Below are 22,638 nucleotides of genomic sequence, written 5' to 3'. Positions count from 1 at the left end.
CATTTTGTTCCAGTGACTGGATAAACATTGCCTGCTTTCCTTCACTACACCCTCTTATTCCAAGCTCTTAATAGTTGATGTATTAGTACTGGATGTTACTATTGTATTGTATAGATTAGAATCAGCTGAAGTTGAATAGCCACATGTGAGTTTCACAGTTGTATTTTCATGATGTGGTCACCTAAGCCCCTACATTTCCTATTTCTCAATGTATTATTTCTATACTTTCACCTCTACTAGTTGTCACTTGTAGCCTACAGTTATGACAGAAAAAAAACAATATTTCAGGCAATAATTATCACATGCACTTCTTTTCTTGGGCTTTTTTTTTTTTTTTTTTTTTTTTTTTGTATAATGAGGCCTAACATGAAAACATTTGGGAAGTAGATGATTAGATAATTAGCTTCTCTGTAACATACTGTAGATACTAGAACTCACCAAAAGTGTTTCAATATCTGTAGCATTATATCGTCCTTATTTTTCTTTTCTCTCTCTGTGTGTGTGTGTGTGTGTGTGTGTGTGCGCGTGTGCGTGCGTGCGTGTGTGTGTGTGTGGGTGTGTGTGTTTGTGTGTGACAGGCTTACCACACAACACGGGGACAAGCCAGGTGCAAAACACTTCCTTCCCCACACGCCTCCCTCCTCTCCATTTTACTGGCACGTACGGCTATTCTTCAAGATGTTAACCCCAGCCCTGTGCATGTAAAATCTTCATGTAAATACTTGTAGTACAATGACAATGAGTTAAATATTAACTTGTCAATAGTACACACCATTGTGGTTTTGTGTGGACTACATCAAAGGCAGTTCAATGCAATGCAGTCTATTGAACTGTATGTCTTAGTGCAAGTTATTGACCTGTACAAGAACAGACCTATTATAACTAATACTTAAATAGCACTTTTCTCTAACAACATGGTGAAAAAATAAATATATTAAATTAATTCATTAGTTGGAGTGTGCAGCAAGTCAACATAAATTCTTAATTGTTTTATCATTTTTATTTTGACTTTTGCTAATTTTTTACAGTAGGTCCAATGGACACAATTTTACAGCCAAGGTAAAACATTACGCATTCAGGAAGTGTAGTTTTCCTTCAAAATAAAACACTCAGGTAGCCTACAATGTCATTTTAAAACTGTCCAAATTAAGCGCAGTGAGTAAACAATACTTCTAACTATTTAGTTTTATCTTGTCTTAATGCGATATGATGAAGTATCTTTTATATTATTTCTTCAGCTAAGCAATGACACATTTTGCGTTTTATACTGTAAGCGGAAGTGTAATTGTTTACAGTTTGTTTAACTTTACACAAGCGGAGCGCGAGTACAGGGAGTTTTTGGAAAACGCTTAGACGGTCCGAGACTGCGCTGAAAGCTGTCAGCTCCAACTTCAAGTCTTTGTCCAAACAAGCTTCTTAAACTTTGTCTCCGAGAAATGAGAAGGAAAAGTCGACGATCGGTGTACTTTTTACTTACATTTTTGCCGTCCCGGGTCGTTTTCTGGTGATTCATTGGTCGCTTATTTTTTTGTCCATCACATCAGCGAGCAAGGTGGTGGCACTTTGCGATTATTCCATTTCGTGTGCAGCTTTTTGCAGCAGGCTTTGCACGAGAAGACGAAGAATCGTCAGAAAGTGCATACAAAGGCTGAAAGGTAAGATTTCATTATCGCTAAAAGTTTTGATAAGCTGACATGACCTCAGCAAGTTTTATTATGAATGGCAACCTGTCCACGGCAGCGCACGTGCTTTTGCTGCTGTTTTACAGATTACTTGAATGACTGACGAATTTGTATTTGGTTAAGATTTATTTCATAATCATGTAGTTTTTCCATTATTTATATACGTTTTAATCATATATTTTATTTTAAAAGTTTACCACAGATTGCATATGGTGCTGCCAGTAATTTGCATTCAAAAATGTTTTTTAGGGGGCGAATAAAATCACAAAGGCATTGCTATATTAATAGGGTTGGGTATCATTCAGAAGTTGGCGATACAATATATACCTCGATACGTAGGCCACGATACGATACATATCTCGACACAGTGACCTAACGATTTGATATGATTCAATATGATATATTTCAAATCGATTGGATACAGTTAAAAAAAAAAAAAAAGGCTAAATTGCAACTATGATACTAAAAGTCTTTGTTAAACCACTTCATGTGCAAAGTTCATTTGAAAGTTTATAGTGAAAATGTCAAATGTGTCGCATAAATGAGTTTCCTTCCTGTAAACAAGCAACAAAACTGTAGCTATAACAAAATAATTTAGTAAAATATACCAAAAAATACTCTTAGTGATATATCGATACAGCATCCCACGATAACGATACTGCATCATCACATTAAACTATACGATATTTTGATATTTCAATATTTCTGCACACCCCTGTGTAATAATTAATTTATTCTTAATATATTATTATGTTTATTATTTTTTTACATACCTTATATTTTTCCCTGCGTTTTTCAGACTGTGCCATCAATAATGCAGTTAGACAACAGCCTGTCATAGCTTATTAATGAGAAACATTGATTTATTATTGTGACTCTCACATTTACAGTATTTAAAAGAACCTTTGATGCATGGTTTTGAGAATCTGAAAATTACATCAAAGCAACCCTTGAAAGTTTTGCCTCTGTTGTGCCAGTGTGGTTTTCTGTATTTTCCTGTAATTTTCACACCTTGATGCTTAACAATTTGGTAATTTTGCACCAAAACCTAGATGACATTTAAAAAGTGCTCATTGTTCTGTGACTCACTAGGAAAGCCTCTGCTCCTTTGAACTGCTTCTATCTTTCATAATGAGCAATAGAAAGCCTCCCCTTGGCCCCCTGACCCTCACTTATATTCTGTGTACCAACGCTGGGGTGATCTCGCACTAATAACACGCCAGCTTTTGTGTTGTTCTATTGATTTATTCACAGCCCCAAAGGACACATCCACAACATTCCACCTGCTCCTCCAATTTCCCTGGCAGAGGACAAGAAAACAAAGATAAAGAACGCATGGAAACATCACTATGGTATCACCGCAAAGAATGCAAGGTCTCAAAGCAATGCGTTTAGCCTAGGGAGCATTCCACTTTCACTGTCTGATCTGTACAAATTGTCTCTGCTTTCACTTGAGATGCTCTGCTTGTCATCCCATTCCATTATGTCTTGCTTAATGAGTTAGTTTTTGTGGTTAAATGGTTAAGACATGCCTAGTGTGCTTAATGGTCTCAGTCGTGGCTTCCGTCTTGTGTTTTTGTAAATCATCTTGTCAGCAGCCATTGCATGCCAGTTTGTTCCTGTCTTGCTACAAAGGAGCATTCAAGACGGGGCAAACACAAGGCAAGGCTAGTTGGCACTTTTGGTACTTTTTGTCGTCTTACTTAAATTTGCAGAATGTTTTCTCTTAGTAATGTTAGAGCATTGCATTGTCTAATTTGAATAGGCTGTATAGGTTAAATTAAGCATCGTCTCAAACTTTTGCAAATTTCAGTTTGGCCACTGTGGTTTTTGGTAATTTTACATAATGAAACCCAGAGAAAACCTACTAGTCAGGTAACATCAGAACTGATTCAGTGTTTCACTTTATGCCTGCATCAGTACTATCAACTTGCCTCAATGTTAGAATGGTGTATGATAATTTAAAAAAAAAAAAAAAAAAAAGCATATTATAGGAATTATCCATTGTGTTTTAATTCCAACACGGTATCATGAGTGGTCAAGATTTGGGTTTCTCAAGGTTGGGTGATGTGATTGTTATAATATAATACTAATATATAATGGCTAGTATTATCATATGTTATATTATGTTGCAGGCTGTTGCAGGTTGCAGCTGGATTGTATCTAATGATTATTTTGGCAAACTAATCTGTCAGTTATCCTTTCCATTTTCAGTTAATAATTATTTTGGATAGTTATATAGGTTGAAATGGCCCGTGAATATAAAACTTGACGGAGATGAAGCGGAAGAGATGTCATTTGAACAGATTTTTGGTAATTTTGTGATAATTACTGATCTGTATCTGAGTCATCAAACCTTTTCTGTCAGCACAGGCATGTTGTGGAGTTTGTGTATTTTGTAATGGGTAATTCAGAAAACACAGAAATGCAATTAAAGTAGTTGACTGATGATTATTTCATTATAACATTTTCCCTCAAGGTAAACGTACCTCATATTATGTCATATGTGGTGTATATCATCCTACACCTTTCTTCCATATCTTCCTTGCGGTTGGATACAGTATTTGCCTGTGGATTTTCAAATGTGGACGTAGACTGCTTGTCTGTTTGCCCATGTCTCTAAAACATTGGCTTAACCGTCTCGGATCTGCCCCACAGCAACCTTTGACCTCCATTCACGGTGGCTGTCACTTCGGCTCAAAAGCTCGACAACAAAGAGCGCCTTTTGTTCCCCCGAGGTACTCTTCACTGCACATTCTTTCCCTGCATAATCTGCGATTGCGGGTACTGCTAACTATAGCGCCCAAGGACAAAATAGACAAAAATAATTGCTTTCTTAAATTTTCAGGTTTTATGGTGTGAGATCAACTCGCAATCATGTCAAACAAGTCACAACGCATTTTTAAGATATGATAGTGAAAAGTCTGTAGACTGTAAAACAGGCAGGTACACATAAGGGAGATAGGGCTGTCAAAACAGTGATACTAACAGAAAAAGAGTGTCAAAACAACTTTTTACATGTATCAATAATGAAAAACACTCACAGGAAATGACAAGCGTGATTTGGCTCTATATCAAAACAAGTAAAAGCCCACATGAGTAACTGCTATAATTTTGTATATTATGGTATCAATATAGGTACTGAGAATTAATTTTTGTTCCCTTAGTATTGGAACTTGACATTTTAGTATTATGTCAGCTCTAACACCTATAGGACTGATATGATAATGAGGTAAATGATGAGCAATTGACTTTCAAAAATGTTCCATATTTTATTAGTTAGTCTACTTTCACTTTGCGTCATCTCCACTTATTGTTTAGACTACAGTGTCACTTTGCATCAAGCCAGACAGTACTCGTGAACATGAATAATAAAAGCAAAGCGTGACTCATGCCTGTAGATGCAAAAATTTACTGGAAAACTGGCTGGGACGTCATGTGAGCTGGCTATCTGTCGCCACTAATAATGCTTTTGTTGTAATATGGAGCGTGAGAGAGAAATGCGGTCAAGGCAAGTGACATGCAATCAAGTGACAAGTTGGGTTTACTTCAAAAAGTTTAGTGGACTTTTTCTTTCGATCTATCTGAGCTGTGCTTCCCTCTCTCACACACACACTCATTTGATCTAGGAAGTGAAAGAAAGGGGGAAATTCTTGAGCGCTATTGTTGCCAGTAGCCATACAGGGCAATACAGTGTGGGTGTGGGAGTACTGGTAGAATTACTTTTCAACACAAGCTAAGTTTTGAACTGTGCCAAGCATCAGCTTGCTTAAGCACTGTAAAAAAAAAAAGAAAAGATGAATTAGGGTTAGGAAATATGAACAAAATTTGTCCTGCTTTGAATTACAGTTGCACCATGTAACTTTTCTGGGTTTGCCATCTGCTAGTCTCCAAGGAGATGCTATTGCTTTTCCTGGAATGTTCATAGTATGGCATTGAACTGATCTATCTTCTTGTATTTAGTTAAAGATGATATTCAAAAACATGCATACAGATAGGTTTAATGCCATGGGAATTGATTGTCTGCAAATGCTTTATAAGACTGAATTTACAACACATTGAAAATTAATGTAAAAACAATACGTTTCACTTGATTTTAATTTTTTTCTCTTGTTCAACACAGATTATGCAGAGTCAATATTTATTGATTAGTGGCAATGGGCATTCACACAGATCAAGGGAATGCTGATGGTAGCATCTGCAGTGCTGTGAGCTTTAATTATACGGTCTTCCCTTGGTTCAGTACAAGATTCAGTCATTTCTAATTGTCAGTGATGTGTTTCGTTCTGCTATTTATTGATTGCAGGCTGCTGCTCAGGATTTTTTAACAATATTGTACATTTTCAATAGTTTTGTGATTTAAATCTGGTCATGGGTTATTTTGTCTATATTTACTTACTTACAATAATATAGCGTACTTCAAAATTTGTTGTCATGATGTTCCTATTAAATGGCACTAAAAATGTGTCTTGTGTATGTTCAGGAAATTAAAACTCAAGTCCTTTTTTCATACTTTTTTTTTTCATTTGACAAAATAAAATAAATTCAAAAATTGTGCCAAAAATAAAAAATCTTTGCTGATGTTGGGTTACTTGCTCTGGGCATAGTGCTACTTTTCATCCCTTCCACATGTCTCTGGGTTGACCACTTTAATGTATGCAGACAGATGCAAACACAGAGGACATTATAAGACACTGAGCATCTCTTGTGCATTGCTCTGGTGGTCTGTGAGTGGGTGGGTGGAGTGACACTAGTTTACTGTTTCCTCCAAGACACACTCCGCTCATCTGTTCTTCTGTTGTGGTGAGGGCAGGAGCTGGTCGAGCGCTGATGCTGCTCTCTCACATGGATGCTATGTGTGATCTTTTCACGGACAGGATGTGTCACATTAATGTAATGTTTGCTATGGGGATGGGTTGTCAGTCATGGGATGTTGGTGTTAGAAAGCAGGGGGTGTTGTACTTTTTAGGTTACTTGGCAGTTGATTGATTTATAGATGTGTTATAGTATAGTATAGTTTGTGGAAGCAATAATGTATGTTTTTAAATATAATCTTGTTCAAAAAGAATGAATGCTTACAGATGGCGTGACTATTGCTGAAAAATGTGCTGTACTCATAGACTGCATATATGAAATGACATGGCTAATTTGCTAGCCGTTGCATTCCAAATAGATAGTGAGCTTCCGGTTGTTTTTGTTTTTGCCCTATAACTGAAAGCCTTGGTGAGCTTCATTTGACTATGGATGAAGTCACACTCCCTTAGTACACTTGTTTATACTGTCTATGGTGGTACTCTTGCACAGTGGCAATGAAAATAAATTGCACAGCCCAACTATCTGTCATTTTACTGTAGAGACTGGTATTGTGTTATCACTCCTCACATAATTCTATTTAGCCTAATGTTAAACCAATGGGGATGTATTTAAGAGTATTCTAACACTATAGTGTGTTAAATAGAGATGTACGATATCCAAATGTCACGATACGATATTGTCATGGTATGAACCTTACGGTACTATATTTATTGTGATATCGTGGGAAAGCTCATGATATGGTGGGAAGGCTCACGATTAGGGATGTAACAATATTAAAATATCTCTGCACGATATTTTTACAATGTACATCTCACGGTATATTTATTGCGATCATTTGTGGAGGCAAGCAAAACTGTTAATATGCTACTTTTTCCTCTTAAAATGCCTTGACAAGACTTAATCCAGAGAACTAAGACTTAAAAGTGCTTAGAACTGTTATTTCTTCTTGTAGTCTGCACTGAAATGGAGCAAAGGATCATGGTCTATGTAGTTCCCTCTGTCTTTTTTTTAGCTGTTGTTGCACCGTAACTCTTGATTTAGGCAAAGAGACTTGTAATTCAATATATTGTGATGGTCCACGATATTACTGTGAGAACTTTGCCGATACAACATCACGATATTTTGGTTATTGTTACATCCCTAGTGTTAAATGTATACGAGTAATGACTCAGCAGCTTAAAACATCTCTAGAGACGTTTGTGGATGCACATCTTACCAGTAACATACCATTTTTGGTAACAGATTCCAAGCTCTCTCTATTTGGCAAACTCATTATATCCATGAACAAAACAGTTTAATTGAGTATTTTTTGCACAGAATTTCTGGTACTTTACATTATGCTGTTTTTTACCTGATATATGACTTCATAAGGTGTGTTTGTTCATTGTAATAACTCAAATAACCTCATAACCCTCATCCACCACCACTGCTTTGACTGTGTTTCTTTGCATGAAAGCTTAAGCACAATTTCAACTAGTCTGTGCAGGCCCTCAAATACGAGACCAGTAAGACCGCCAACACATTGCTCTTCCCATGCACCTCTGAGAATTACGTGGGCTTTGTTGGATTACGTTAAACCCACTTACCCCTACCAGTCTGTACTTAAAGGCATTGTGAGGTGATCTTTTTCCCATGGATTCAAGCAAAATTTGTTTTGTATTTCCCCAGTACAGATATATTGTATGAGCAGCTCAAAGTCGAAGTCAAGTCCTTTGTCGTTCTGTCTGTGTTTAATTATGAGGCGTTTCATTGTCCGATAATCAGAAAGTGCACTGCTAGCATGCTCGAGTTTATTGTGACTGTAAAACTCCACTCTGGTCTGTAGGAGTGGTCAAAAGCGATTCTAAACTCATCACAACAATTAGGATGTTTGAAATGCAAGTGAGGCATAACTTTGGACCACTGCAAACCATTTAAAATGAACTAGATCCGTTTTTCACATTTTTTAGACAGTAAAATCATACCTGGAATTTTGTTTTCTTTCATTCACACATATTTAACAGACAAATCCTACATATTTATGCTGAGTTCTTCTCTCAAACCGAAAACACTGTGATTTGTGATGTCATGTGGTAATACAGGAAGTGCTCCACTGTGTTTTTAAGCTCCATACACCTTCACTAGAATCATCTGGATAATTTCATCCCTATAATTTCCAATCACTGCTGAACAAAAGGTAAAAAGTAGCTGTTAACTTGACATGACATCGCAAGATAGACCAGTGTGCGTAGAAAAATGTGAATGTAGCACAACACAACTCCAGGTATGTTTTTGACAAAGAACATTCTAACATGGTTTAATAAGTTCACAAGAGTTTACATAATATTGGAACTTTAACCACAATGCAGGATGTAGAGGTTTCAGTATTATAAACACCCATTTGGACCTTTTCACACATTTTTTTACCCACCCATTTGATATTGTATCTCATTTCTTTAAAAAGGAAGTAACAAAACCGCAAAATAGTCATGTGTTTGAAAAAAAAAAGAAGTCGGCTGTATATGTTTCCCTCATTCATTTCTGTATTTTCTGTATGCGTGCTGTATACACCCTATTTTATAATGGTTGGATTTTGATGTAGGGCTGCAAGTTGCAACTATATTTTGCAAATAAATTAATTTGACCTTTTGCCCCTTTTGTATTAAGGAATTATTACACTGTGAAAGGCACACAAATAAGAGGCTTTATTTATTTATTTTTTATTTTTAATTTTTTTGAATGGTTTTGGTCACTGTTAGTGTGCTGTTTTAAGATGTTTTTTATGGTTTCTTGATAAATGCTAAACATGGACATTGAGGCTGTCAAAGAGGGAAAAATACACAACACAAAATCATCTTTATGTAATTTTAATAATCTTGAGCACAAAAAAAAAAAAAAAAAAAAACACCAAAAAAGCCAATTTGAAATAAATATCTATGACCAGTAGGGGGCGACACTCCTTGATGAGAGGTCCCTGTATCATTATAATGCATATCAAAGGGGAAAATCTGAAAAATTAAAAATGTGTGATCTGTTACAGAGCAGTAAATATGAACACTTTTGAGTCTTAAGCTCAGTTAGAAACATTTCCATGGGAGCAAATTCCAAAACTGCCATTTGAATGGGTGTCAATGGCGCATTTTACGTGCTCAACAATACAAACGTGAGTATTAAGATCACACAAATAAAATCACAGTGCACAAAAACTACTGTTGCTGCCAATTACTGACCCACCCCAGACTGCAATAAAAGAGGACAAAATAATCTGCTTTGTATTTCATATTTTAGAAAGAAATTATCATTTGTGTAATTTTCAACCAAAATCAGGGTCAATTCAAATCAAAAAAGGGATTTAAAATGTCAAAATCTACAATAATATTTTATATCCATATTTAGAGCAAAAGTAGCTGAAAAGAATGAGCCCAAAGAAAGTTGAATATAATAATGAACTAAGAAAATTATCGATGTCCAAATTCAGTGCCCATTGTATGTGCTTAATGGTGCAAACATGAGTATTTCACTCTACACAAAATCTACCAATGCACAAAAACTAATGTTGGTTCCAATTATTAACCTTTACCCTGCTGCAAGAAAACATCACAAAATTATTTCCTTTGCATTTATCGTATTGGAAAAATATAAAAAAAATGTTTTTGCCCACACGTTTTTTGTAATGATAAGAAATGGCATTTAAAGAGTTAAAATCATAAAAAATATCAAAACTGTTTTTACCAAAATGTAGAGCAGAAGTGTCTGAAAAGAATGAACCCAAAAAGACATTGCTGGATGTCCAAATACTATGCATATTTTATGCTCTTAATGATACTATCATGACAAACTGATGGACACTGTGTACTGTTGGTCTGATGTGGTCAATGAGGAGCAAGTTTTTACATCCTTCAAAAAGCCACTGCCTCACCAAATTTGATGCTGATTGGAGGAATGTGTACAAAATTATCAAAAGCACGTAAAATAACCCAAACTATGCCAGAGGGTAAAAAGTCATATATTACACCAAATTTTCTCTTATGAACTTTAAGCTATCAAAAATGGCACAGCATGGGTCCATTAAAGAGCCTGTGTTACATTATTTTGTTGTATAATTTTGTTTCCTCATCAGAATTATACAGTTGTGTTTTGTTTCTTTCATACAAGTTTAACACACAAACCCAGCATAGTTGGGCTGCACTCTTCTCAAACGGAAAATGTTCCACTTTGTGATATTATGAGGTAATACAGGAAGTGCTTCACTGTGCTTTTAAACTCCTAAAGTTCTCTAGAAACATTTGGATGATTTCAGCACTGGAATTGCCAAGCTCTACTGAACTAAAGGTAAAAGGTAGCTGATAACTTAAAAAACTACCACTTAATGACATCACAAGGTGGAAGAGAGCATTTTGAGCTTTGGAAATGTAGACAATAATAATGAATTACTCAAATATGAATGAATGAAACAAAAAACACTGCAAGTAAGGTTTTGACAAGAATCCATTGAATGTTACAGTAAGAAATGTTAGAGACCTCAAAAATGATTAAACCCAGATAACCCTTCATCTTTCTTTCAGTTGTGTCTCAACAGCTCATGAGTGTCAGTGTGGTCTATAGTCTTCTTAAGCACATCTGGAGTGTCTGGTGGGCACCCTGGCCATGCTTGCTGTTTAAAAATAACGTGTCCTTGTTTCTTGTGTAACCTTTGTGCACAGTCTGAGGTTTTGTCAATTGCTGTCTGCTGCACGGTGATAAGGAAAACCACAATCTCACCTCCTTCTCGTTCTTTTACATGCATAGGCTGTACAGTAACTTTCAAGTGAAAAGCTTTATTCTCACTCTCTCTTATTGCATAAATACAATACCTCAGTCGGGTCATTTAAAGGTCTCGTTGTCAACTCTTATCACAAGATCAGCTTTAAAAAGTTGACATGACAGTGTTTCTCATAGATCTTCAGACAGAGACAGAGATAGAGATAGAAACAGAGATAGAGATAGACCGTTATATTGTTCAGGGGATATTTGCACTTTGTAGCTAACCTGTTATCGTTCTTAAATCTCCAGCAGACGCCAATATTGTGTTTTGGCCAATCGACACAAAGCTTTATTTGAAAACTTAAATGCAAATAGATAACAACAATACCAAACATTCTCGACTGGGGTGGCATTATAGTCTGGGAAACACTGTAATGGTCATCTGATTATGAAAAGAAAATATTACTCTGCTGTACCCAGGGCTATTTATTTAGTTTCTGGTAAGAATTAGAGTGACTGAAATATAATAATACCGAATACTGAAATATAATCATTATACAACAATATTTTGGTTTCATTTTGTGTGTTAAACAAGGCCAATCTTACACTATACTGCACTGAGCTTGAGTCTAACCGTTTAGGGGAAGAATGTTTCCATTGATAAGAGGTGTGTGTGTATTCAGACGTTGAACTGACTTGTATTTGTTGATAAGGGGCCCATAGATAACAATGGAGGCGTCGTAATAAGAATAGTATCATAATGAAAACGTTGTGTTAATCTTTGGCTGTCTCTCCATATAGACTGTAGGTGGATGTAGGATGTCTGGAGTTGAAGGAATGTTGGCTATATGTTGTTGGTGTGGATAAAAAAAAAAGAAAAAGAAGAACATACATTTTTAGTTTTTCAAATTGACTATGAATTCTTTGCCGCTGACCAAAGTGCTGTAAACCATCAACCAAAACTCTGTTCCACTATATGGCATAAAACATTGCAAAGAAAATATCTTTCTTAATGTGAGCAGGGTCGACTGTCTACAGATCTGACCTGTAACTTCGCCTGGTGGTGTTGTCTTGGCCTGTCACAATAACTAATTTTGAAACACAATATTTTGCTAAATATTGCAATAACTAAGTGAACAATAATATTCAAACTATTTAATGCCATTGATGCAATTAAAATAATGCAGGATAATTCCCAGTAAACCATTACTAAATAGACAGTATCATTAAAAGGCATACGCTGCAACAAATAACACAATGAAGTAATAATTAGGCATACAAGTAACTTATTCAACTCCCTTGCAGCTCAAATTTTATTGTATCATACAAAAATAACATTATTATTACAAAGAAAATGTACCCACTATAAATATTTAGCTCTAAAATATATTGTTCTAGCTTTCAGTTGTTGTAGTAATTATGACAGGCCTAGTGTTATTTGTTTGTTTTCATTGAGAAACGCAAAGTGATAACATCTCATTCTGGGAAAAGATTTTTTTTTTTCCATTATTATTTCATTGTTATTCATATTTTAGAGGACCGATGAGACCAGAATCATTGCAGAACATGATTTCCTTAATAGTTTACAATAATTACTCCAATCACTTCAATAAACTTTGAGTAATTGCACAGCCTTTGTTTATGCTCATGTGTTTTGTCATTTACAGATATCGCCAATGGAGCCCAGGCTGGCAAGGACTCTGTGGACAGTTCTCTTTGTTGCCATTTTCACCTCTCCTGGTACGTATTCCGCTATTCCGCTGTGTGGACAGACTTTAGTAATCCGAATTTAGCTACAAAGACTTCACAGGAAAAAAACAAACAAAAAATCACAGACAGAGAAGGTTTATTAGCCACCAGTGCAGTTTCACTTGTTCTCATAATGGTGAGAGGCAGTAGCACAAACCCACACAGGATGTGTACTTCAGAGCAACATGGTAATAATTGAAAATAAGCATTTCAATATATATTTGATCTCAGAGTGGAGAAGTGTCAAACAAAGTGCGGACTGCAAGTAAAATGTACAAAAACTAGCTGTAGTTCACTAAAAGCATTTTTGTTGGTGAACTAAAGAAAATGTCCAGGCATTCCAAAAGTTCAGGCTAACTTACTTTATGCATTCTGCATTTTGCTGTTGTGCAAATAAATACCATTAAAATAAGAATAGACACTAATAAAAACATGACACCGTAGAGCAGGGGTGTCAAACTCATTTTGGTCCGGGGGCCGTATCCAACCTATTTTGATCCCAAAGGGGCCGGATCAGAAAACTCATGACATAAACCCCAAAAATATCAATAAGTTCAAATATTTGTGCAGAAAAACGCAAATCTATTACAGATATCTTTTTTAATTGATGAACTCTTACTTTTACAAAATATTATAATATTATGAATAACCTGAAACTTTTAAGAAAAATACAATTTTCAATACAATTTCAACACAATGTTACATTAACTTGTATGTAAATAGGAATAAGTCAATTTTTGTTGTAAAATCCTGCACTCGGCTCCACTTTTCTCATTTTTGACATTTTGCTGATGAGGGTGTCACGGTCAACAGTCAAAACAATCGTCCTTTAAGAGCGTTTGGAAAGAAGCAAGTCTTCATTTGTGCTGCTCTGGTGGGAGGGGCCACGCACAGAGATGTTGCTGTGATAAACACCACAGAAAATTAACAATCTTTTAATAGAAAATATAATTAAAATATTTTAGTAGAAAATCAGCCGAGGGCCAGATTAAAAGTCTTGGAGGGCCAGATCTGGCCCCCGGGCCGTATGTTTGACACCTGTGCCGTAGAGCAATTAATTGACTAAGCTTGGACAAATCTTAAATTGAAGTCATTAATTAATTGTTGCAACTGTATTATCTTTTGTAGCATCTGCTCAAGATGACAGGAACTTGAAATTTTGCGGCACCTGGCGCCATGGGAAGGGCCCTCTGAGTCTGAACGTGAACCTGACCACGGGATGTGATCGCTTTGCAGTCTCGGCCAATGAGAGCGATCTGTCTGTAATGGGGCAGATCACGGCTCAGTGCACCAGCCTTGTCACTGTTCCCCTGACACACATAAAGCCCACTGAAGCGGGGACTGACTTCTGTGTGTACTGGGAGCCCCTCGTGGACCAACTCAGGTTAAAGGTAAACTGTGAGGAAATATTAAATACACATACAATACAAAAGTACAATATTAGGGTTGTGGATATGGCAAAAAAATTACAAGAGTAGTTGCTGCTTGTCAGCCACCTTCTTGTTCTCATGGAAATGTTATAGCCTCGCCTAGAATGTTCCACAATATGGCATTAAACAATCAGTCAAGCAGGCATTTAGCAGAATGCAAGGTAGATTATGTCTAATGCCACACATTCCAAACAAAGCATTAAAATCTTCACGGAGACAAGGAGGTGGGTGAATTTGCCCCAGTAAATTTACATGGTGCATATAAGAGCACTAAAAGTTCACACGCCCCTCTGATTGTTTACATCTGGCCGTCACTCACTCAAAGTATGATAAAGATTGACAATTTGGAGAAGTGAGTCAGGAATATTAGCTGATAACAACAATTGGGACTTTTGTTTATTTAAGTATCCTCTAAGTCTTTGCCGGTGGAAAGACTACTCCTACTGGCGTGCACTTAACAGAAAATCCTTTTTTACAATAAATTCACCTACCACAAATACTGTATGCAACAATATCAAATCTAAGAGTAATTTGTACTCCAACCATACAGACCTATATGTAGATGACTTTATTCCAGATGCAAACATCATGTTTAACACATTTTATAAATATGTCTCACAAAAACAATGACTTAACATGAACCTTTTTGTATTGTTTTTTAACAAAATAGATTGGCAAAGAGGTTCTTCCCCTGTGCTCACCTGCTAGTCTCAACGACAACTGCTGCACGCATCTGTCTCCTCATGTCAACCGCGACAAAGGAACCTTTGGGATTACAAACGGAACTGTGCGCGATGATGTGATAAGTGAAAAAACATGGGCCTACTATGACTTTAATGGAAGTCACCTCAACTGCCGTGAGTAGACAGTTTTAACCATCTACTTACTTCAAGTGCATGTGACAATTTTTTTACTTTTAATTTTTTTCAATAAACATCCCCCTAACAGATGTGAAACTATGGTATTTATTTATTTTTTTTAACCACATGCACTATCCTACCCAATTAAGTATTTAGAAAAAGTGGAAAACCTGTCATAAGCACTTGCCAAAATGTGGTAATTATTCCTCTATTTAATTCTGTATTTTCTTCTTCTTCTTTTTTTTTTACAGGGAAGACATTTTGTGAAACCAGCCAGGGATCTACCCAGCTCAAATTGTAAATAGCGATTTCTTATTTTGATAATGCAGTTATTTTTTTGTTGTCAGTAAACACCGTTCATCTTTGTCTTGATTACTGAGACCAGATTACCGTAAGCTTTGTATAATCAAACTTGATGTGAAAAAGATGGTTGACTGCAGACAGGAAGTTATGTTTGGGTTTAAGCAGAAATACCCCTATGTGTCAAAGTGCAGTTGTTAACTTGATTATGATGTGTTTCAATCCAGGCTGGAGGAAGAGACTCAGAATCCCTGTGCCCAAAGTACTGCACTGAAGCTGGAGGACAGTGTCGTGGGCTACAACGTGACTTTTACTGTAAGATGATGGATATGGATTTTTTTGGAGCCAATATACGATATGTCTATTGATTTTAAGCTTTTAAATATCGAATTGAGGATCATAAATACATGTTAATTTAATTTTTCACTTAAAAATGATTTATCTAGGATAGCATATATTTGTTGATTCACTGTAAACATACAGCCATGTTTTAGCCTAATTGTGCTTGATTTTTACTCATGAGTCTACAAAAAGAAAGACAAATCTGATACATTGGTGGCAAATGGGGAAAACCCTCTGATATCACCAATAGTAAGTGATAAAACATCCCTAAGTATGTTTTATGTAAACTGATGCATAGTCCAGGGCTTAAAGGTTTGAGGAATGCTCCAATGAAATCTGAAACACTGTAACTTCACCTATAGATTAAATAACATTTTCATAGTAAATAAAGGTTTTTACTGTGAGGATTGTCTGTGTTTACATGAGAAAATAGGTGCTAGGTTAACCACATGAAGGCCTTTTGATCCCAACCCTTTACTGACAAGAGTTACAAACCAGCATTTTGTCCCTAAATATACATATTTACACACACTTTTCATGATTATAACACACTGAATGTTACTTATGTTGCATGTCTTGTACTTATACTCATTGTTAATGTTTTTTAATTGGCAGCCTCCACAAGGTGTTGCACCAGAAGTTATTCCTTCGATCCACCTACCCCCGGCTCTAAAGAAAGCAACAAAATTTAATAATGAAGTCGTCTGCACCTACTTCAGAAACACCTCACTGTTCCAGGTATAGAAGATTTGTTTAAAACCAGCTGTATTTTTAGTGAATATCCTTGTATGTAATTGTAAGAACATATTGTCTTTGTATTTCAGGAGGCTCCAAATAATGCCAAAATTCTCAGCGATGTGGTCAGCATCAGTATAGATAATGAAATTATTAAAGATTTATCAGAGCCGATCAAAATAGGTTTCCACCACGATGTGATCCCTGTAAGTATAAGAAACCAGTACTTTTTAAATGCATCATTTCACCATGCATTTGACGCACACAGAGCAGAGCAGACAGCCAAGTGGTTTTAGTGTTGGTGTTTTTGATCTGAAAAAGATGAGTTACACTGTGTGACAGCTGTGTATGCTTGTATGTGTATACCACATAAACAGAAAGAAACTAGGGTGAACCTCAAATATAGGTGAATCTGATACTATACTATACTGTGTCATTTAAAGAGAGGCTTTTAGCAAAATCTGAGAGGTTTTGTGTTATCCGATAATTGGGTTTAAATGACTGATGCATTGGTTTAATCTTGTCAGTTCTTTTTGTCATGGTAACTGCTGCTTCAATTGATAGGTATGCTCTTGATGTGTGAATGTAGTGACTGCATTCTCTATTGTCTCTTTTCCTGTATTGTTGTGTTTTTATACCCATTGCTATACAATAATTTTTTGATAAAGAGGACAATAACACCTAGTGTAATCTAAAAAAAAAATAGCATTTTAAAAATACTGTTTTATAAAAAAAAAATAGCATTTTAAAAATACTGTTTTATAAAAAAAAATATGCAGTTTGAAACTGCTGTTAAAACTTTTATGCAGTGTATACAGCAATGCATCCTTATCCTTCTGTTGTAGAAAACTCATTCAAGAAAATGTGTTTCGTGGGATACCAGAAAAGGTATGACTAATTTTTCTCAGTTATCTTAAACATCATAGTAGATTTAAGTAAACACTTACTTTTTTTCATTAGACACTCTAAAGGTGAACTGGCTGGAGGAAGGTTGTGAAACACAAGTAAAAGGAGAAAAACAGACCGAGTGCCACTGCAACCATCTGACTTATTTCACTGTCCTAGTGGTAAGTCTTTTACAATACACAGTGCATTGCTAACATCTTTAAATGTCATTTCAACACCTTATCTCATCCGCAACAGGAACTTAAACCTAAACCAGTACGCCATCTACTGGCCCTGACTGCTATTACATCTCTGGGGTGTGCCGTCTCCCTTATCAGCTGCATTGCGCTCATTGTTTTCCTTTGCAGAAAGAGGCAAGTTGTAACTTTAAAGTTTTGTAATGTAACGTAATATGTAATGTTCACATACTATTACCTTATATACACAAAAATTTGTATGTTTACCTCACTTTCTCTTGTAGTCGTCGTTCAAAGGAGCTTTCCATTCCAATTCACATGGGGCTAGCAGTGTCTTTGGCCCTCCTCAACCTACTCTTCTTCTTCACTGGGGTTTTGGCTAATGTGAGTGAGAGCGTGTGTGGCTGGGTGGGAGCAGCCCTTCACTACGCCATGCTTAGCTCCCTCATATGGATGGGAATCGAGGTCTTTCATACTTTCTGGTTGGTCCAGATGGTTTTTAGTCCCACCCCAAAACCGTGGATTTGGAACCTGGTTGGCTTTGGTAAGCTTTTAAAATTGAAAAAATACTGGCAGAAAATATTTAGTGTCTAACTTATTTTATCTATGCTCGATATTGTGTAGGTGCACCTGCTGTTCCAGTCATCATCTTGGCAATAATACCAGATATTTATGGCATGAGGGAGATTCACCAAATTGAAAATTCAAATCCATACAAAATGTAAGTAAGATCAGGAATGGCATTTTAGCATCAGCTGAGTAAGAGTAGGCATTTCTCATGTTTGTGCATTTCAAGGTGTTGGATGAAGATTAATGACAAGGCTCTCCTGGCACACTATGTCATCAACTTGACCCTGTTGGCCATGCTGGTGAGCTCCGGGCTAGTCATGCTCTTCATGGTCTACAGAGAGATCCGAAACAGAGACGAGTGGAGACAGAACCGTGTGGCCTTCCTCAGTATCTGGGGCCTCAGCTGCCTCTTTGGGACCACCTGGGGTCTCACCTTCCTAGACTTCGGCCCACTGACTGACTTCGTTCTCTTTCTTTCCTGCATCCTCAACTCATTTCAAGGTTGGATTCACTAACCTTTCAGTGCATGTTTGGTTTGACACAGGTTACTCACTTTTACAACTTGGGTAACCAGGCTCTCATTGAAAGCAATCAGGAAAAAGTTTAATTTTCTCAATGTTATTGGGCAAAGTGTCAAAGGAGCAAGCAAATTTAGAGTAGAGAAAAGCACAGAACGAAACAAAATTGTTTCTACTAAAATGTATTTATTTAGGTATGTTGGCACTGGCCATGTTTGTTTTGTTGTGTGTGGGCACTTCACCACAATGCTGCCCTGTGATTGGACTGGTCATTCAGTGGTTCACTCAGCAGCTGGGGTGGGACTGATTCTCATAAATTTGTCATATATGAACAGTGAACACAAAAATTGCAGGAATTAATCTTGTACAAAATTAAAACTCTGATACACTATCCTAAATTTAAATGGTTAAAAATGTGAATAATTTTTCTACTAAATGTGTGATCTGTATTCTTTCAAGGAATGCAGATACATTTGAAACTTTGTGTGAATCTGTATCGTTATTCACCTTATTCCGGCAGTTGTCTGCCATCATCATTCAGGTTGTATTATTTTGTATGGGGCCATCAGCAAATAAGATCAGTACAGATTATAAAGCCCTTTTAGAGCCTCCCAGAGGATCGGTGTGGTGCAGAATATTTGCCTTTGATATGAATGACCTGTTTAACTGGAAGTGCCACCATAAAAAAGTGCGGTTTAGGAGCATTTAGAGACAAAAGTGTGCTTGGTGGATGGAATAAGGTGAATTGTCTCAAGACAATAACATGGCCATTGTCACATGATTCACATCCACACAAATGTGTTAGAAAAGAACTTTGATAAACTGTCACGTCTATCCATACTCACAGTTGCATTACATTACAATAACATGATCAGTAATACAAATCCACTTCATAATTTTTCTCCCCATAAACTATGCAGGCTGATTGTTTACCCTTGCATGATACTTTCAAACAGCACTGAATATTATATTATTGTTTGCAGGCTTCCTCCTTATGCTACGCTTCTTCATGCTGGACTGGATGAGGAAACAGGCTGGTGGCTCAGTCCTGGGCAGCAGCAGCACAGGCTCTACCAGACAACATATGTTACAAACCAAGGAGATGAGCTAGATGTACAAATGACAGTATAAGATTGAGGTATTTGTAAACAGGAAGTACTGAGGTCCACCGAAGATTGTCAAATGATACAACTAGCTAGTACTCACGGTCACAATACAATGGACAGTAATATTCTGTAAATGTGCTGGAATCACTGGAATCACACTGTTACTGCTGTATTACTATTTCATCTTCACTTTGATAGTGAAGAAGACATTCTCAGGAACTGTGTACATGCCTGGAGCTTGTATGTATTCATGTTTGCTGTATATATTTGATAATGTTTTTAAAAAGAAATTATATTTGCTTTATATTTTTTAACTAGATGAAACTTGCTTACATTTTTGTCAGGGAAACAAAATTCATGTAATAGAAGTTTCACACTTCAATAAGCTTTTTGTACTTCATTTTGTAGTCAGTTTAGTTGCACTTTAGAGTTGTGATTGAAAGTGGGAGAGATAGTCGTATAAGCCACAAATTATTACTTTTTATATTGTGAACATTCCAGCTTGTGTGCATAAAAAGTAGGCTATGCTTAATTTTAGGTGTTTTTTAAAGTGAACAGACTAGCTTCCCACACATAAATGTAAGATACTGTGATTTTGGCACTTTTGTATTGTTGTATCTTGTTAATATATGTACATTCCATCTGTTGCTTCTAGATGTGTATATATAGGATTAATAAATGAAGCTAGTTGTGTTTCATTGGCCCTGGTACAGTATGATTGCGTTTTTCCTGTTCTGTAGTCGTTCTTTTATCTTGCTGTGCTTCCTCTCATGGGGCTTTGCTGTTGTTTCTCCTACAAAGAATAGCTTAAGAATTCTGCAGTATCCTTCATGTAGGCTTAATTATTTTGGCCTAATACACTAATGCCACCTGCTAGAGACATGTCTTAATGCAATGTGATTAAATGGTTTTAATCAAGATGTGAATAGAACCTGGAGTCTCAAGAGATTCCTTACCTCACCCTTTATTGTCATGAGTACTCAATATATAGTGCACTGCTGTTTCTTTACTAACAGTTATTTGACTAATAACACAATCTGATGACTGGTATATTGCCAATTATAACTATTGCATTCTCTTCTTTTCATTTAACAGAGAATGTAAAATGTACTGCATCTTATATTCAAATACTATTTAGTTCCATTTTTCTTTAAAATCTGTCCCCAGTTGTACCCCTGGTTAGGAAACGCTGCCTTATATGGGCAGAGCACATTGTAATTCAAACAGTTTATAATAGAATGACAACCTGGGACAATTTTTCATGGACCTTTTGACTTTGGCACAATTTAATTTAACATTTTTAGTCACCTAGACTTATAATAGCATTCTGAAATTATTTAAGTGTTTTCTAAATAAATCTAAACACAATTTAGAGGACATCACAAGCATGAAATGAATGGCATAACATTTTTTATGTATTTTATCAATTAATACAATTGAGAATTGATCCCAGAAAATAATAGAAAACATGTAGAAATTGTGCATTTCTCTTCTCATGTGTGCTGACAAGTGATTTAGACACCGTCTTGATTGTACTGAGCATGTTCTTTGACTTTTTGTACCACTCTTGGTATTTCACTAGCCTAGTGTTCACATATGGTTGGTGAGCAGGGCAGCAGGAGGCCCTTGCTCTGTGGCCCGTGCTCTTAACAGGTCTGCTCTAATTATTTGAGTGTTCTTCACACCTCCTGTGACGTGAGAGCACAACACAGTCACTGATAGGAACGCTCTTTGTCATGACCGTCACTCATTAGAGAAGAGAGGCTGCAGGGTTCTCTGCGCCATACTAGGGCAACTTTTATCTACCACAGAATTTTTGGAGATGAAGTTATTTGGAAGTTTGCCTAAGGACTTAATGTCCAAACCTTACCAACAACAATAAACTATCATTGCTCAACTATACCAATAATGGATGATAAACAGTAGGGTTACACCGATTGAGCTTCTTCAGTTCTGATACACTATTGCTTTAAGTATCTGCCAATACCAGTGCAGACACTGGAATTGTACGCATTTATTTCCTGAAAACAAAAATAAAATAAGACAAAACTGCTCCAAATGTGTTATGTGGCTGTTATTTATATCTTAAGTAACTACAGAATAACATTGAATAAATAAAAGTTCAAACATTATGAGAGTTTCTGGGCCAACTACAGCTATTAAATATATAAATGTATAAATAAAATAAATATAAAATCTTGTTACATACATTTATGCGTTAAACCATGATATCAGTAGAACCTTTTTTTAAAGACAATATCTCTTCCAGGGAATTTTGTCGTATCTGTGCCGATATCCCACAGCAGTATTGGTTCAGTGCATCCCTAATACATAAGCCCAATAGATTGATTGAATAGCTTGTATATGAATGTAAATCTTTACTTGCCCAAAATAAATGCATTCAAAAAAAAAAAAAAGACTAAATAGGGTAAATAAGCCAATAGGAAGCTAACACTATAGTTTACTTAATTTTTTATTCATGCTATATTTATTATGCTTTTGTGTACCACTGAGCTTTTCTAACAGACGTTCTTATGTATTATTACAAAACTACAAAACAACATCATGATATCAATATGATACATGTGTTTCAGCCTTTTTCAAAATTTTGATGACTTTTTAATATTTTGTTTAAAATAATTTCATATGCCATGTGGGTAGCCTCCTTGTGGGGCCAAAGCAAAATGTTGAGCCAATTCAGTCTGAAAGTTATTAGGCACAATTAAA

The 22,638-nt window shown here is 36.1% G+C and overlaps 1 protein-coding gene across 3 annotated transcripts; it reads left to right on the top strand.

Annotated features, from left to right (window-relative positions):
* The first annotated feature begins 1,326 nt into the window (after positions 1–1,326).
* On the top strand, positions 1,327–20,619 carry adgrg1 (adhesion G protein-coupled receptor G1). Of its 3 annotated transcripts, none has more exons than XM_055154694.1 (16): positions 1,327–1,655; positions 2,937–3,034; positions 12,887–12,959; positions 14,097–14,359; positions 15,069–15,255; positions 15,510–15,555; positions 15,786–15,873; positions 16,516–16,638; positions 16,725–16,841; positions 17,481–17,523; positions 17,596–17,702; positions 17,779–17,894; positions 18,002–18,261; positions 18,342–18,438; positions 18,514–18,788; positions 19,789–20,619. In XM_055154694.1, exons 2-16 carry the CDS (start codon positions 3,032–3,034, stop codon positions 19,914–19,916), a joined length of 1,926 nt encoding a protein of 641 aa, XP_055010669.1. In that variant the 5' UTR covers positions 1,327–1,655; positions 2,937–3,031; the 3' UTR covers positions 19,917–20,619. The 3 variants fall into 3 exon arrangements, with proteins under 3 accessions (XP_055010669.1, XP_055010668.1, XP_020774867.2); XM_055154693.1 differs by having other exon boundaries at positions 2,937–3,056; XM_020919208.2 differs by lacking the exon at positions 2,937–3,034.
* Positions 20,620–22,638: the final 2,019 nt, after the last annotated feature.

This window comes from Boleophthalmus pectinirostris, unplaced genomic scaffold (genome assembly GCF_026225935.1).
Source record: "Boleophthalmus pectinirostris isolate CB_2022bp ecotype Guang Dong unplaced genomic scaffold, ASM2622593v1 HiC_scaffold_19, whole genome shotgun sequence".
In the NCBI taxonomy this organism is placed as follows: domain Eukaryota; kingdom Metazoa; phylum Chordata; class Actinopteri; order Gobiiformes; family Gobiidae; genus Boleophthalmus; species Boleophthalmus pectinirostris.
This window is presented reverse-complemented; position numbering and strand designations above follow the sequence as displayed.